This window comes from Ranitomeya variabilis, chromosome 3 (genome assembly GCF_051348905.1).
Source record: "Ranitomeya variabilis isolate aRanVar5 chromosome 3, aRanVar5.hap1, whole genome shotgun sequence".
NCBI classification, from domain to species: Eukaryota; Metazoa; Chordata; class Amphibia; order Anura; family Dendrobatidae; genus Ranitomeya; species Ranitomeya variabilis.
Window position 1 is genome coordinate 463,200,155 of NC_135234.1, and position 16,457 is coordinate 463,216,611.

Below are 16,457 nucleotides of genomic sequence, written 5' to 3' on the forward strand. Positions count from 1 at the left end.
GCAGTAATAGGGTCACATACGGCAGCAGCAGCTCATTATTGGGGTAACAGGTGGAGTAATAGGGTCACATACGGCAGCAGCGTCTTTGTATTGGGGTATCAGGTGGAGTAATAGGGACACATACGGCAGCAGCGGCTCAGTATTGGGGTATCAGGTGGAGTAATAGGGACACATACGGCAGCAGTGGCTCAGTATTGGGGTATAAGGTGCAGCAATAGGGACACATACGGCAGCAGCGGCTCAGTATTGGGGTATCAGGTGTAGTAATAGGGTCACATACAGCAGCAGTGGCTCAGTATTGGGGTATCAGGTGTAGTAATAAGTACACATACAGCAGCAGCGGCTCCGTATTGGGGTATCAGGGGCAGTAATAGGGACACATACGGCAGCAGCGGCTCAGTATTAAGCTATCAGCAGGATGAGGAGTTTGTGAAGGTTGGGAATAGATGGTGATGGGGCTGGAATATGATAAGTGAAATATGTCTTTGTTGTATTCTCTGCTGCCGAGACCTGGGTGGAAGAAGTTGTCATGGAGGTCTGGGCCAGATGGAAAATATGGGAAAAATTCCCATATTTCCAGCAGAAAGAGCATCAGCGGTAAGACATTATCTGTAACTGTGCTGTGATCTCTTATATGCTCTGTAGGGCTGGTATCTACCACTGACCATATGGCGGTAATATCCATGTTGGTCTTTATATATTGATTATCTTCAGTAACAGCGCGGTGATCTGCTGAGGTTTTCCTCCACTATTAGGGTGCGTCACCGAGTTGTAATCAAGGTTACCTGGTTAGGGGCCCACTCAAAAGTTTCGCACCCCCCTGAACCAAAACCCTAGCTACGCCTCTGGGTATAATATAAGGTAGTAGTACACATCTTAATTATATAGCAGGGGTTCGGGTAGCCCCCGTCGTAGAATATATTGTAGCCCCCCTTCATAGAATATAATGTAGCCCCTTCATAGACTATAATGCAGTCCATCATAGGGTATAATGCAGCCCCGTCATAGGGTATAATGTAGCCCTTCCCATAAAATATAATGCAGCCCCCCTAATATAGTGTAAAGCAACCCCCCATAGATTATAATGCAGCCCCCCCATAGAGTATAATGCAGCCCCTACATAGGGTATAATGCAGCCTCCCCATAGACTATAATGTAGACCCTCATAGGGTATAATGCAGCCCCCCTCCATAGAACATAATGTAAGCCCCTCCACAGTATTATGGCCATCAGTACTCACTCACTGATATATATATATATATATATATATAATATATATATATATATATACACTCACTGGCCACTTTATTAGGTACACCTGTTCAACTTCTTGTTAACACTTAATTTCTAATCAGCCAATCACATGGCGGCAACTCAGTGCATTTAGGCATGTAGACATGGTCAAGACAAACTCCTGCAGTTCAAACCGAGCATCAGTATGGGGAAGAAAGGTGATTTGAGTGCCTTTGAACGTGGCATGGTTGTTGGTGCCAGAAGGGCTGGTCTGAGTATTTCAGAAACTGCTGATCTACTGGGATTTTCACGCACAACCATCTCTAGGGTTTACAGAGAATGGTCCGAAAAAGAAAAAAAATCCAGTGAGCGGCAGTTCTGTGGGCGGAAATGCCTTGTTGATGCCAGAGGTCAGAGGAGAATGGGCAGACTGGTTCGAGCTGATAGAAAGGCAACAGTGACTCAAATCGCCACCCGTTACAACCAAGGTAGGCCTAAGAGCATCTCTGAACGCACAGTGCGTCGAACTTTGAGGCAGATGGGCTACAGCAGCAGAAGACCACACCGGGTACCACTCCTTTCAGCTAAGAACAGGAAACTGAGGCTACAATTTGTACAAGCTCATCGAAATTGGACAGTAGAAGATTGGAAAAACGTTGCTTGGTCTGATGAGTCTCGATTTCTGCTGCGACATTCGGATGGTAGGGTCAGAATTTGGCGTAAACAACATGAAAGCATGGATCCATCCTGCCTTGTATGGAGCATCTTTGGGATGTGCAGCCGACAAATCTGCGGCAACTGTGTGATGCCATCATGTCAATATGGACCAAAATCTCTGAGGAATGCTTCCAGCACCTTGTTGAATCTATGCCACGAAGAATTGAGGCAGTTCTGAAGGCAAAAGGGGGTCCAACCCGTTACTAGCATGGTGTACCTAATAAAGTGGCCGGTGAGTGTATATATATATATAAAAAAAAAACAATACTCACCTCTCCTTCTAATTCCACCACTGATCCCAGCTCTGCTCTGGTCTCAGCAGTTGCAATGTCGTCTGCCTGGCACACACAGCATGGTGCACGATGAAGTGATATCATTGCGCACCAGCTGTGGCAGAGTTGAATGATGGGGAGGGAGAGTCATCTGACACCCTCTCCTCCATTATTGCTTTCTACTGTTTGGCATCTATTATACCGACACAGTTGAATGCAGTGCACGCTGGGGGGCAGCAGCAGTGGAGTAGCGGGTAACAGGAGGCAGGAGCCAGCTGCTGTGACTACAGCCTGTGCCCGCTGCTAAAGAGAAATTAATTTTCACTGCTCCCTACACCCATGAGCATGGAAAGGAGTGAAAATTAATTCAGTAAATAACATTAATATTCACTCCTCTCCACGCTCATGGGTGTGGGGAGCAGTAACTATTCGTTTCTCTTTAGCAGCGGGCAGAGGCTTTAGCCGCAGCAGTCAGCTCCTGCCTCCTGTCACCTGCTGCAGCTCCGCTGGTGCCAGGCAGGCCCCTCTGTCTCAAAGCACAAACAGCCCCATAGCAGCTGTGTAGTATGCCGCTATTAGTGACACGCCACTGGCTGGGGGCCCCTGGGGCAGTAGGGGCCCTAGGCAGCTGCCAGCCCTGTATGCCAGTAGATGCCAGTGCCTGGGACCACCGGAGAATCCTCCATTCTCCGATGAGCCAGTCAGACCCTGAGCCAATGAAGAGAGTGTGGTGGTGTTTAAACTTTACCTCAAGTCCATTAAAAGGGGTATTGTTTCACCCCATTCTTGGGATTGTAGTGGGTCACAGGGTTGGAACTTATTGCAATGACCAAATTATCACCTATTCTATGGTGAGAAATATCTTGATAACTTAGGAGAACCCCTTCAAAGGCGGATTTTAGGGAGAATTGCACATATTTTTTGCTGCACTTTTCCTAGTGTTTCTCTTTTTTCCAAATGCACCCTGCTTTAGTTATGTCATGTGCCGCTTGACGTCACCAATTGATAAACCTCTTTACATATTGAGTTATACAGCAGTTATTGAGTTCAGTTGGAATCTTAAAAATCCAAATGGTAGGAGCTCAGGCTCATGGCGATTGCAGGCAGTAAACTGTTACCATGTCATAATAACCCTTTGTCAAATTAAAGGTGGCTGAGAATTTCACCAAATAACAAGATCTGGCTTCTAAAACCTCCTGTAGCCAGTTGGTATTGCTTGGAAAAACTGCTGAGGGCCTGCCTTGCATATAATAAAGTATTGCATGTCATTACTGGAAGACTGTGGAGTAATGAGATGATTAGCTATGTGCTGGTGCTAATAGACCAGCAAACTTGCCTCTATGACATCCGTGTTCGGTATAAGGCTGGAGTCACACTTAACATATAAAAAATCGATCCGATTTTGACGGCCGAGAATCGCACGAGTGTTCTCCATATGGTCATCCGTGTGTAATCCGTATGCAATGTGATGATGCGATTTCCTCGCATCTAGTATCCGTATGACATCCGTGTGCAATGCGATATTAACATGAGCTTTTACATGCAGCAGTTCTCTGTAAGTAAAAGCTCATGTTAAAATCTCATTGTAATACACATCGTTTTAAAACCAAATATTCTTAAAAACACATATATATATATATATATATATATATAAACATTAGATAGATAGATAGATAGATAGATAGATAGATAGATAGATAGCTAGATAGATGAAAAGGATAGAATAGATGGATGGATTAGATACAGTATATACAGTACATACAGAATAGGTAGATATATAGATGTGTGTGACAAATACAATTAGTATATTATGTGTGCAGCTTACTGTAAATGTATTGAATAAAACATTATTTTTTGGAAAAAAATGGCGTGGGCTCCCGCTCAATTTCCCAAACCAGAGAGGGAAAGCCAGCGACTGGGGCAGATGTTTATAGCCTGGGAAGGGGGTAATACCCATGGAGCTTCCCAGGCTATGAATATCAGCCCGCAGATGTATCTTTAGTCTTTACTGGCTATTAAACTAGGGGGCCCCCAAAAAATGACGCAGGGCTCCCCCATAATTAATAACCAGCAAAGGCTATGCAGACAGCTCCGGGCTGATATTCATAGCCTAGGCATTTTCCCACTCTCCACTCTCTAGAGTTCAGCGTGGGTCAGGCTGGCAGAGAGGGCAGCATCAGTGATGTCACCGCTAGTCACTGATGATGCTTCGGCAGCATTTCATTCATTCACCAGTAGTTTGCAGCAGGGGCAGTCGCATCTTAGCACCATCGGGTGTTGTGAATTCCGTTCTTGGGCTCCCTCCGGTGGTTGTTAATCGCACTTTTGTGAATTCTGCCCTTGGGCTCCCTCCGGTGGTTTTAAGTGGAACTGCTGCTCCTTGGATTTAGCTTAGCAGCTGCTTCCACTGATCGTCTTTCCTGCTCTGCTATTTAGCCTGGCTCTGATCTTCAGCCAGTGCCAACTGTCAATGTTTCTTGGTTGGATTCAGATCTCTCCTTGGATTTCCTTGATAGTCGGTCCTGTTCAGCAAAGATAAGTCCTTGCTTGTTCATTTGTTGTCCTCTTGCTGTGGACTTAATCATTCAGTTCATTTTATGTTTGCTCTAGTCCAGCTTGTCAGTATTCAATATTCAGTTAAGCTGGAAGCTCTGGGGAAGCAGATTTGCCCTCCACACCATTAGTCAGGTGTGGAGATCTTTTGTAAACTCTGTGATGGCTTTTTCTAGCTTTTAATACTGACCGCACAGTATCCTTTCCTATTCTGTCTATATAGTTAGAAGTGGCCTCCTTTGCTAAATCCTGGTTTCATTCTGTGTATGTCATTTCCCTCTCCACTCACAGTCCATATTTGTGGGGGGCTGTCTGTCCTTTGGGGATTTTCTCTGAGGCAAGATAGCTTTCCTGTTTCCATCTTTAATGGTAGTTAGTTCTCCGGCTGTGACGAGATGTCTAGGGAGTGACAGGAACATTCCACGGCTACTTCTAGTGTTGTGTTAGGTTCAGGAACTGCAGTCAGTAAAGATACCATCTCCTCAGAGCTCGTCCCATGTTGCTCCTTAACCACCAGGTCATAACAATCGGGGTTGCAAACTGTATTTTCCCCAGATATGGATTACTGTGTGAGACACAGCGATGGACATGTATAGTATATTGTTGCTTTATCATTTTATGTTTATTACAGGAGAACGAGTGCGTTGCATGGATTAGCTGAATAATAAAGATGGGAAACTGTGTTTAGTGTTTTATTTCATTAAAATAATTTATTCTGGCTGTGTCTTTATTTAAACTTGTAACAAATATAGGATTAGTAATGGATAGGTGTCTAATTGACACCTCTCCATTACTAAGCCGGCTTGATGTCACCTTACAATACAAAGGTGACATCAACCCCACAATTATTACCCCAATTGCCACCACTACAGGGCAAGTGGGAAGAGAGAGGCTAAGTGCTGCCGGAATTGGCGCATTTTAGAGATCGAATCTGGGGGCAGATGTTTTTAGCCGGAGGGGCAATAACCATGGTCCCTTCCTAGGCTATTAATATCTGCCCCCAGTCGCTGGCTTTCCCTTTTCTGGTTTGAAAGATTGGGCTGGGGCCCACACCAGTTTTTCCCCTCAAAATAATCTTTTATTAATTACATACATGTCCAGTAATTTGCACTCATACTATACTAATTGTATTGATCACTGACATCTACTGTATAAATCTACCTATTCTGCATCTGTTTACTGTAGGTAAACCATGTCTTCTATCCTGTCGGCTTCTGCATTGATTTTACAGAAGCCGACAAATGAATTACCGGCTAATCTTCTATCTATCTCTCTATGAAATAAAAAGACATATATATATGTGTGTCACTGACTAGATGGAGGTACGATGCTATCGCATCGGGAGGGTAGTGATGTCAAGCTGGGGGCAGGCTTTGCAGCATTGAGAATCTCTCCCCCATGTGCTCACCCACCTATCCACTCTCTCTTTCCCCATGTGCTGAATTCTCCCGTCTGTGCTCTCTTCTTTGACCTGTCTACCCCATGTGCTATCCCTCCGTCTCTCTACTTCCTGTGCTGTGTTCTCCCCTCAAAGACAATACTGACATTACAGCAGTAGATTGCAGAGGATACATTTTGTGAGGTTAAATATTTTTTAAAAACAGTCAGTGAAATATTTTATCTCATAAAATGAATCCAATGTGATCCCCTGCTGTAATGCCAGTATTGTTCTTTGCTTCCTCCCCTGCCAAGGAGATGTGGTATGCTCCGTAGACGGTCAGACACACTCACCCCTGTGTCTGACCGTGTACAGAACATACCACAGCTACTGGGCAGGGGAGGAAGTAAAAGACAATACTGACATTACAGCAGGAGATCGCAGAGGATACATTTTGTGAGGTAAAATATTTTTTAGATTCCCCCTACGAGGCTCTATGCGCCAGATCGAAGCCCCCTACTAAGTCCTCTCAACGATTTACCAACTTCTACTCAGAATAGATATACCCCTGAAGAGAGCATACCTAGTCCGCTGGGAGAGAGATATAGGCACACCCTTCTCTGAACAGCAAATTAAACAAATATATAAAAACTCTCATGGTCCTTCAAACTGTGTCTGTATCCAGGAAAATTCTTGCAAAATCATTACTAGATGGTATATTACACCGAACAGATTCAAAGTTGGTGCCATACCTCAAACACTGATTGTTGGAGATGCGAAACCAGCGTAGGCGATTATATACATATCAGGTGGTCTTGCCCGCGCTTAGGTCTATACTGGAAGGAGGTGGCCTCGATTATAAAAAAGCTGCTGAGGAAAGATGTCACTCTGATACCAGAAAATGTTTTCCCAAATCTGCCAATCTGGCCTAATAATAATTGTGCCTCTAAACTAGCTCAATATATACTTGCGGCTGGGAAGTCATTGATCCTGACCAACTGGAACTCATCCACAACACCCACGAGCCAGCAACTGTACTCAAAAATTGATCAGCTATTTCAAGTGGAAGAGCTTGCGGCAAGGGTTAACCATACTGTCACTGCATTCCTCAACGTCTGGGCACCATGGTCCCAATTTAGGTCTCAATCATCCTATCTTGCGATAATTTTGGCGTGATCACATCCCAGGGTGTCGCCCCCACAACCCCCCCTACCCCACCCTCTCCCCTCTTATCCTTCCTTCCCTCTCCCTCCCCCCTCTCTATCTCCCTATAGCCTCTAACTAGAGGCCTTTTTCTATTACATTTCTACACCTCTCTTACTCAGTTGTTAAAAATTTGTCTGTAAACAAGAAGATGACAGTAAATCATAATTATACAGGACTGGATGAATAATATCTGATTTATGTTGATTACTATGCCTGTATTACAGTTAGTTGATTATATATCCTATTGCCAGACTGGTCAAGGTGGGATTCCAGTCCAACAGAAATATTCCACCTGGAATTCTGCAAGCACCTTCTCCAGGTCCATCGGAGCACCTCCAACAGTGCTTGTCGGGCCGAGCTGGGCAGATTCCCTCTACACCTAACAGTTCTAAAGAGGGCGCTGTCATTCCGGGCTCACCTGCATAGGAGCAATCCAAGCTCCCATCACCATAAAGCCCTGATACATGTAGGTGAAACAGAAAAACCAGAACCCTCGGAACAGCCAAGCCAAACCCAACCGGACCAGAACACCAATCACAACAACCTGACAAAAGCCGGAATCAGGAAGATGGCAGACGAAGGCCAGGAGAGGTATGTCAGTGACTGGAAGAATGATATCAACAACTCACAGAAACTGAACACGTACCGGAGTCTACAGAGAGACTACAGACTGGCCCCATATCTGGAGAAACTCCCGGACCCCAGAGATCGCAAGATCCTGAGCCGATATAGACTCAGTGCCCACAGTCTGGCCATCGAATGTGGCCGACACAGGCAGAACTACAAGCCCAGGGAGGAAAGACTGTGCCAACACTGTGATCAGGAGGCCATAGAGGACGAAACCCACTTCCTGCTACACTGCTCCAAATACTCAGCAGTGAGGGACACTCACTTCAAGAGACTCTCACATCTCTTCCCGGACTTCATCACCATGAAGGAGGAAGAGAAAACATATATCCTGCTGGGAGAAGAAGAGAGAGCAGTGGAGATAGCAGCGCGGTTTGTGAGCGAATGTCATAGACTGCGAGAAAGAGAACTATGATGCCATGGACTATAGCCCCCACAATGGATCTGCCCCCATCCACCTTCCCTATGCCATGGACTATAGCCCCCACCCTGGATCTGCCCCCATCCACCTCCCCTATGCCATGGACTATAGCCCCCACCCTGGATCTGCCCCCATCCACCTCCCCTATGCCATGGACTATAGCCCCCACAATGGATCTGCCCCCCCCATCCACCTCCCCTACAGCTCCTACCCAACATCCCCACAGTCCCTACTCCTATTGCCTTTATACACCTGCTTTAGCAAAACTGATGTGTATTTGGTCCTGCCAATAAAGCTTCTTTGATTTGATTTGATTATATACTGTTACAGTTATCTCATGAAAATGTTTGTAATACGCTGATTTTCTTAACAAAAGAACATTGAAAGAAATATTTTTTAGAAACAGTCAATGAAATATTTTACCTCACAAAATGAATCCACTGTGATCCCCTGCTGTAATGTCAGTATTGTCTTTTGCTTCCTCCCCTGCCCAGGAGATGTGGTATGCTCCATACATGGTCAGACACAGACAATTTTTAAAACTAACTTTCGTTCGTGGGAAAATCCCTTTAATGTGACCGGCTTCCTCTGCCTGTAGACACGTCGTGCATCTGCCGCCGGGATCAGCTGAATGATTCACTGCACCTGCACGTAATTCACGCAGGTGTAGTAAATCAGACCGCCGCCATCTTTGTGCAGACAGATAGCAGCGGTCACATTAAAAATGCGCATGCGCTCCTCCTGTACAAAGATGGCGGCAGTCAGTGAATCATTCGGCTGATCCCGGCAGCAGCGTATTGTCGACGGTGTTCCGCTGATGGTACCACTCAAGAGGCTGCGTGAGTGTGAGAGTGTGATTGTGTGTGAGTGTGAGTGTGTGAGTTTGGTGTGTACGGCGTATAGAGTGTCTGTGTGTGTGTGGTGCGACGGTGTTACACTGGTGGTACTGCGCAATAGGTTGGTACCAGCAGCAGTTTCCATATTGAGACACCCATCACTTAGATGTCCCAATATGGCGGTCGGTGAACTTCCTCCACTTGGAATTCTGGGATACAGTGACATCTGGATAGAACAGTAAATGAAAACATTACAAGGCAATTATATAAATAGATAGATATATAAATATATATACACACACATCTATTCTATGTGTATATATGTATTCTATCTATTCTAACATGTCAGTGTGATTTTTACAGTAGCCGCATATGAATTGCCGGCTTTTTAAAGGACACTGGTGTGTAAAAATCGGACAGCACTCACATGGTGCGAGTGCTGTGCGATTTTTTTCTCACACCCATTGACTTGCACTGGCGAGTCTCGGCCGATATACGCGTGAAATCGCAGCATGCTTCGATTTCACTCGCACGTATAATACGGCCGAGAAAAAAAATGGTGATGTGAGCTGCCCCATAGATTAATACTGGTCCGGGTGCTATACGACTTTTTCTCACAAAGCACTAGTCCGTATTCCTCGCTAGTGTGACTCCGGCCTAAATAAAAGGACTGCATTCGTAAGAAAAACCCTTTAATTCTATGGAATTGACGGTAAGCACTCACTTGAGGGAGATTTAGCAATGCAATAAGGAGACATGGGGCCTAAGGAAATTCATTTATTCATCAGCTACATGTTCCACACAAAATTCACATGGTTTGTAAAGTCTGGGAAATACTTACAGGAAAATAAAGAGGCAAGTAGTGCAAATCTGTAAAACAATTCCATGACAAACCTAATAAAAAAAAACAAAAAACATGCAGTTTTATTCACGTTAAGTAATTTGCAGATATGATTCTACATATAAAGTTATTATACTTTACAAGTAATGTATCTCTGGGTATCAGCAATATAAATGAACTGCTTAACCCCTTCACGCCATGGCCATTTTCCATTTTTTAGTTTTCATTTCTTCCTCCTCTTCTTCCAAAAGCCATAGATTTTTTTATATCTGCATAAATATAGCCATATGAGATCTTGTTTTAGGTTGGACAAATTTTACTTTTGAATGGCACCATTAATTTTGCTGTATAGTTTGCTGGAAAATGGGAAAAAAATTCCAAGGGTGGTGAAATTGCAAAAAAAGTGCAATAATTACACAACATTTTTTTTGTTTTTTTATTTACCATGTTCCCTATTTGGTAAAACTGGCCTGGCAATATGATGCCACATGTCAGTATAAGAATGCAAATACCAAACATGTATAGCTTATTTTTTATTTAATTGGTGAAAAAAAAAATTTGTATGAAAAAATGTTTTGGTGTTTCTCGATATTTTCAGAATCTGGGGCTGTTCTATGGCTTATTTTTTGTGCCTTGAGCTGATGTTTTTATTGCTATAATTTTGGGGTAGATATAATGTTTTGATCGACTCCTATTACATTTTATTGCAATGTTGTGGTGGCCAAAAAACTTAATTCTGGCATTTTGATTTATTTTTTTGTTACGTTGTTTACCAATCTGATTAATTGGTTTTTCATATTTTGATAGATCTGACATGGAATTCAAGATATGATCACAGCTTTATATTGAAAGAGATCAAAAAATGTTATGTACCCCAAAATTTTACCAACAACAACCCTAACTTATCCCTCACAAAGCCAACCCCCACTCAGGTGCATCTCCTATCATTGGAAATATAGGGGGTTCCCACAATACTGGATATTTCAAAATAGTTACTTCAGCCATAAATGATTTAATTGAGAGGGGTAATTTCTACAATGGGGTCACTTTTGGTGTTTTTGTTCTGCCCTGGCACCTTAGGGACTCCACAAATGTCGCAAACAAACTATTCTAGCAAAATCCATACTCCAAAAGCCAAATAGGCTCCTTCCTTTTCAGCCCTGACATGTTGCCAGTGGTTTCTAAGGACATATGGGGCAACATTTGTGAGAACTTGAGGAACAAATTGCAGTGTCCAGTTTCACCTGTTAACCCTTGTGTAACTGAAAAATTTGCAGCAAATAAAACAATTACATTTTTACCACTAAAATATCATACTTCCATGTCCCAATGTTCTAAAATTCTGTGAGGCACCTGTGGGTTCAGAATACTCACTTCACCCCTAGATTAAATCCTTAAACAGTGATGTTTCCAATATGGGGTCACTTATAGGATTTCTGATTTAGCACCTGAGGGTCTCTGCTAATGGCATCCAAAATTTGTTCATATGGAATCTGGGTTCTAAAAGCCAATTAGCGTTCCTTCCTATCCTATCCCTGCCATATGCTCAAACAGTAGTGTACAACCACATATGAGGTCAATAAAAATTGCATAACAAATTATGAGGTCCATTTTCACCTATTACCCCTCACAAAAAATATAAATTTGGTGCTAAAACGGTATTTTATTGGGAAAAAAGTACAAGTGTTTCTCAGTAAATTAGAATATCACGAAAAAGTTATTTTTTTTTCAGTTCTTCAATGCAAAAAGTGAAACTCATACATTATATAGAGTAATTACAAACAGAGTGATATATTTCAAGTGTTTATTTCTCTTAATGTTGATGATTATGGCTTACAGCCAATGAAAACCCAAAAGTCATTATCTCATTAAATTAAAATAATTAACAAAAACACCTGCAAATGCTTCTTAAGCGTTTAAAAAGGTCCCTTAGTCTGTTTCAGTAGGCGCCACAATCATGGGGAAGTCTTCTGACTTGACACATGTCCAGAAGGCAGTCAAGGACACACTTCACAAGGAGGGCAAGCCACAAAAGGTAATTGCAAAGAAAATGGCTGTTCACATAGTGCTGTTTCCAAGCATATTAATTTAAGGATGAGTGGAAGGAAAATGTGTGGTAGAAAAAGGTGCACAAGCAACCGGGATAACCGCAGCCTTGAATTGATTGTTAAGATAAGGTAATTAAAAAAGATTCACAAGGAGTGGACTGCTGCTGGAGTCATTGCTTCAAGAGCCATTACACATAGATGTATCCATGGATTACAAGTGTCACATTCCTTGGGTCAAGCCACTCATGACCAATAGACAAGGCCAGAAGTGTCTTACCTGGGCCAAGGAGAAAAAGAACTGGACTGTTGCTCAGTGGTCTAAGGTGTTGTTTTCAGATGAAAGTAAATTTTGCATTTAATTTGGAAATCAAAGTCCCAGAGTCTGGAGGAAGAGTGGAGAGGCACTCAATCCAAGCTGCTTGAGATCTAGTGTGAAGTTTCCACAGTCAGTGATGGTTTGGGGAGCCATGCCATCAGCTGGTATAGTGTAGTCAAAATTCTCTGCACACTCTATGGTTCAAGTGATGCAAAAACAGGTCATTTTATTTGAGTACGTGAAACAGAGAAGTATCAAAGTGCAGAAAAATAATACTAATACAAGACAACTATTTTATTGCAGACGTTTCGACCTGTCCTGGGTCTTACTCATTACATCATTGTAAGAGAGAGAAATAAATAAGTGAAATGTTCACTTGTATCACTTGAACCATAGAGTGTGAGGTGAATTTTTACTACATTGGTTTGGGGTCATTCAGCCCATTACACCAGCACCTCGTATTTGACAGTGTGCTCGCCAAACCTCTCCACATCTGCTGGTGTAGGTTCACTGTGTTTTAGCAAGACCAAAATCAGCACAGCCATCTACCAAGAAATTTTAGAGCACTTTATGCTTCCCTCTGCCAACAAGCTTTTTGGAGATGGAAATGTCATTCTACAGCAGGACTTGTCACCTGTCCACACTGCCAAAAGTACCAATACCTAGTTTAAAAGCAACAGTATCGGGGGCGTGGCCTGATGGTGAAGGAGAACAGTTGCGCCTCACCAGAGCTCCGGCACTGAGACTATTTCCCAAAGGATCTCTTTGGCCCCACAGAACTTTAAAAATCCCCATTACCTGGCAGAAGGTACTACAAACACCCTAGGGGGACCCGGAGGGCAATAGGAGCACATTCCCCCTGCGCAAGATCAGCAATTCTCCGTGGAGGAACAGAGGCGCGATACAGACGCCGCCATCTTGGGAGTCCCACGGACCAAGAACACGGCGGGCTGCTGAGACGCCGGGAAGGTACACACCACCCCCTTCCCTGGCTGCTTCTCCTCCGCCCCAGCTGTCCGCACACACCCGCACGATCTGCCGCTTACCGGTGCCGATATTCCTGCGCTCCGGTGTGCCTTGCGGTCCTCCAAATAGTGCAGGCCTACACGTCGCGAAGCTCCGGCCGCTGCCTCCTGTGAGCGGGACCGGACAGAAGAGGAGTCACACTTGCTGGAGGGAGAGTCCAGCGAACTTACTGTCAGTGGCGGCGCTATATGCCTCACCTGATCCGGCGGCTTCGTGACTGGGGCGGTGGGACTCTGCGAGCGGAGTAGATCCTGGGGATTTCCTGCCGCTCCCGGCACCATCTTGTCGTCCCTGCGGGGAGCTGCAGAGAGCGTAAGTGTGTGCCTTATCTAGACTCTGACCACCTCTCCTCCATAACACAATGCTGCATCTTCCTTACTGCCGCCCTTTTCCCACCTACTTTTGGGTCACACTTAAAGAGGAATAAACGCATTCTTAGCATCTTAATGCGCAACAAACAATTATTTAGATCTCTGACTACAACTCCTCTGTGTCATCGGTGTCCCCCTGGGACTCATAAGTCAACAGCACAATAACCCCTTTTGCCGCTTAGAGAGAGAGACTGTCTTCTAAAAAAACGTTTTTTTATTTGACTTTTGGGCATTTTTTCACTTCAGACTCATATACACTGGGACAAAGAAGGTGCCCTAGAAGACAGAAATATAGCGACATCTAGTGCTCAATCCAAGAACTGGTGATAAATTCTATAATACACTAAATAAGCTTAACAGGTCACCAATCGTCTACACTGATACAATAGCGACACCTAGTGTCCATGTTGAGCTCTAACTCCGTGCACATTATAATGGATTAGTTAAAAAATCCTCCTCTCAGAGGCGCATGTGCGGACCTCGGCGGTGACAGTCATGTCTTGCTGAGCTCTGCCACCCGACCTGCTTAATTAGGCCCTAATCAGCATCTGAAATACGCCAAACGCACCGCAATTGGACCCACCGCACTCTCAGGTGACCCTCTTCCTGGCGATGCCTAAGAAGGGAGGCACGGCACAACCACCGGGCCATAACATCGCGGAACTTCTTCAGAGCAGCGGTACTCCCAAGATGGCCGCTGCGACTTCTTTCCCCTTGGCCTCTGCAGGGAGCGCGGGAGATACTATAGACCAAGACGAGACCGGTCCTCACATGGAGACAGTGATCTCCACGGCAGCTCTTACCAGGTCCCTACAGGAGACTTTCCGGTCGGAGCTTAATTCGGCTATGCAGAAGATCTCCTCCCAGATACAAGACATTATGCAGCGTACAGTGGCTCTGGAGGAAAAGATGGATGCCACTGCAGAAGCCTTAGAGGAAGATCGTGAAACCCTCAAACTACATGCTGAGCGTGTCGCAGAACTAGAACTCCGATACGAGGATTATGAGAACAGATCGCGCCGGGGTAACCTGCGGATCAGGGGACTCCCCGAAAATATTGTAGCACTTAAGGACACCGCTACCGGTCTTTTCACTGCGTTACTCCCTGACACAGAACAGTCCATGCTGCATATCACCAGAATCCATAGAGCCCTGGGCAGGCCGCGCAATAGTGATGTGCCCAGGGATGTGATCCTAAAACTACATTATGAGGAGGCACGAGATCTAATCCAGACTGCTGCAAGGGATAACCCTGATCTGCCGGGTCTGCCATATTCAGTACATATCTATGCGGATATCGCGTCAGCCACACTTGCCAGGAGGAGATCCCTCAAACCAGTAACAACAGCTCTGCAGATGGCACAGATTAAATACAGATGGAGCTTCCCCTTCACTCTCATCTTCACATACAACTCCCAACTATACACCTGCCGTACACTAGAAGAAGGGAAACAAGCCATGAATAAAGCTGGGATCCCGGTTTCCATAGAGACCTCAGCCATGCCACAGAGAAAACCAAGACCATCAAGAGAATGGCAGAACACCCCCAGAACGAGGAGTCAAAACGCACGGATCGTTTGATGTGACTAACTTAGAAGATCATCTGCCTTGTTTCTTGGGGGGTGATATAGGTCACTATGGATCATCCTGATTGCTCCTGGAGTTGGGAGGAGAGAGATGATGGTCCCTTGCCGTCTTACCTTGCAACTCTCCAGATCTAGTAATTGTACACTGAGCGCTTACATAGATAATCTACTCTGGCTTTATTGCAAGGGGTCCACCAGACCCTGTACCTTTAACCAACCCTACTTCTTCCCCATCCTACCCCTCTCCGATTTTCCCCTGCTCTCCCTTATCCCCCCAACAATTCCCATTCCGCAATATCCCCCCCTTCCCCCCTGCTCCTTCCCCCCCTTCCTCCCCCCTCCTTCCCCCCCCCTTTCCCCTCTCCCTTCCTCCTCCCCCCTTCCTTCCCCCCCTTCTTGTTCTTCTGCTTCTCGGTCTCCCATGTCGTCATCGTCTCCAGGGTCTACGTCTCCAGGGTCGTCGTCTCCGGGGTCGTCGTCATCGGGGTGGTCTTCAGGGTCATCGTCTCCAGGGTCGTCGTCATATCAGTGGTTGTCATCTCTGGTGTCGTCGTCATCTTAGGGGTGGTCTTCCGGGTCATCGTCTTTAGTCTCTTGAACTTGGAAATGTAGCAGAAGGTACAAGAAGGCTGAGAAAATGCCGAGAAACAGCTGATGGAACTGGAACTCGGATGGCTACCCGAATGTCCAAGAGCCAATGGAACTACCAAGGACCAGCTGACGTTACTGGAACCCGGTTACTAAGCAGGAGGTACCCGTGCCTGAAAGCACTACCAAGGACCACCTGACGTTGGTGGAACTCGGATACCCGGAGGGAGGCACCTAAGCCAAAGGCTCTGCCCGGAACCAGCTGACGGTACTGGAATCAGGATGGGGAGCAGAAGGTACAAGAGCAAAAGACACTGCCGAGAACCAGCTGACGGTACTGGAACCCGGATGGGTAGCCGAAGGTCCAAGAGCCAATGGAACTACCGAGGACCAGCTGACGTTACTGGAACCCGGTTACTAAGCAGGAGGTACCTGTGC

The 16,457-nt window shown here is 45.1% G+C and overlaps 1 protein-coding gene across 1 annotated transcript in view; it reads right to left on the reverse strand.

Moving 5' to 3' along the window:
- Positions 1–12,460, reverse strand: part of LOC143816365 (interleukin-1 receptor-like 1) — a 153,000-nt gene extending 140,540 nt beyond the window's left edge. The window contains exons 1-2 of the mRNA XM_077296620.1: positions 12,410–12,460; positions 10,085–10,137 (exon numbers count right to left, since the gene is read on the reverse strand). Coding sequence (XP_077152735.1) covers positions 10,085–10,130 — 46 coding nt within the window. The 5' untranslated portion in view covers positions 10,131–10,137; positions 12,410–12,460. The remainder of the gene's footprint in view (positions 1–10,084; positions 10,138–12,409) is intronic.
- Positions 12,461–16,457: the final 3,997 nt, after the last annotated feature.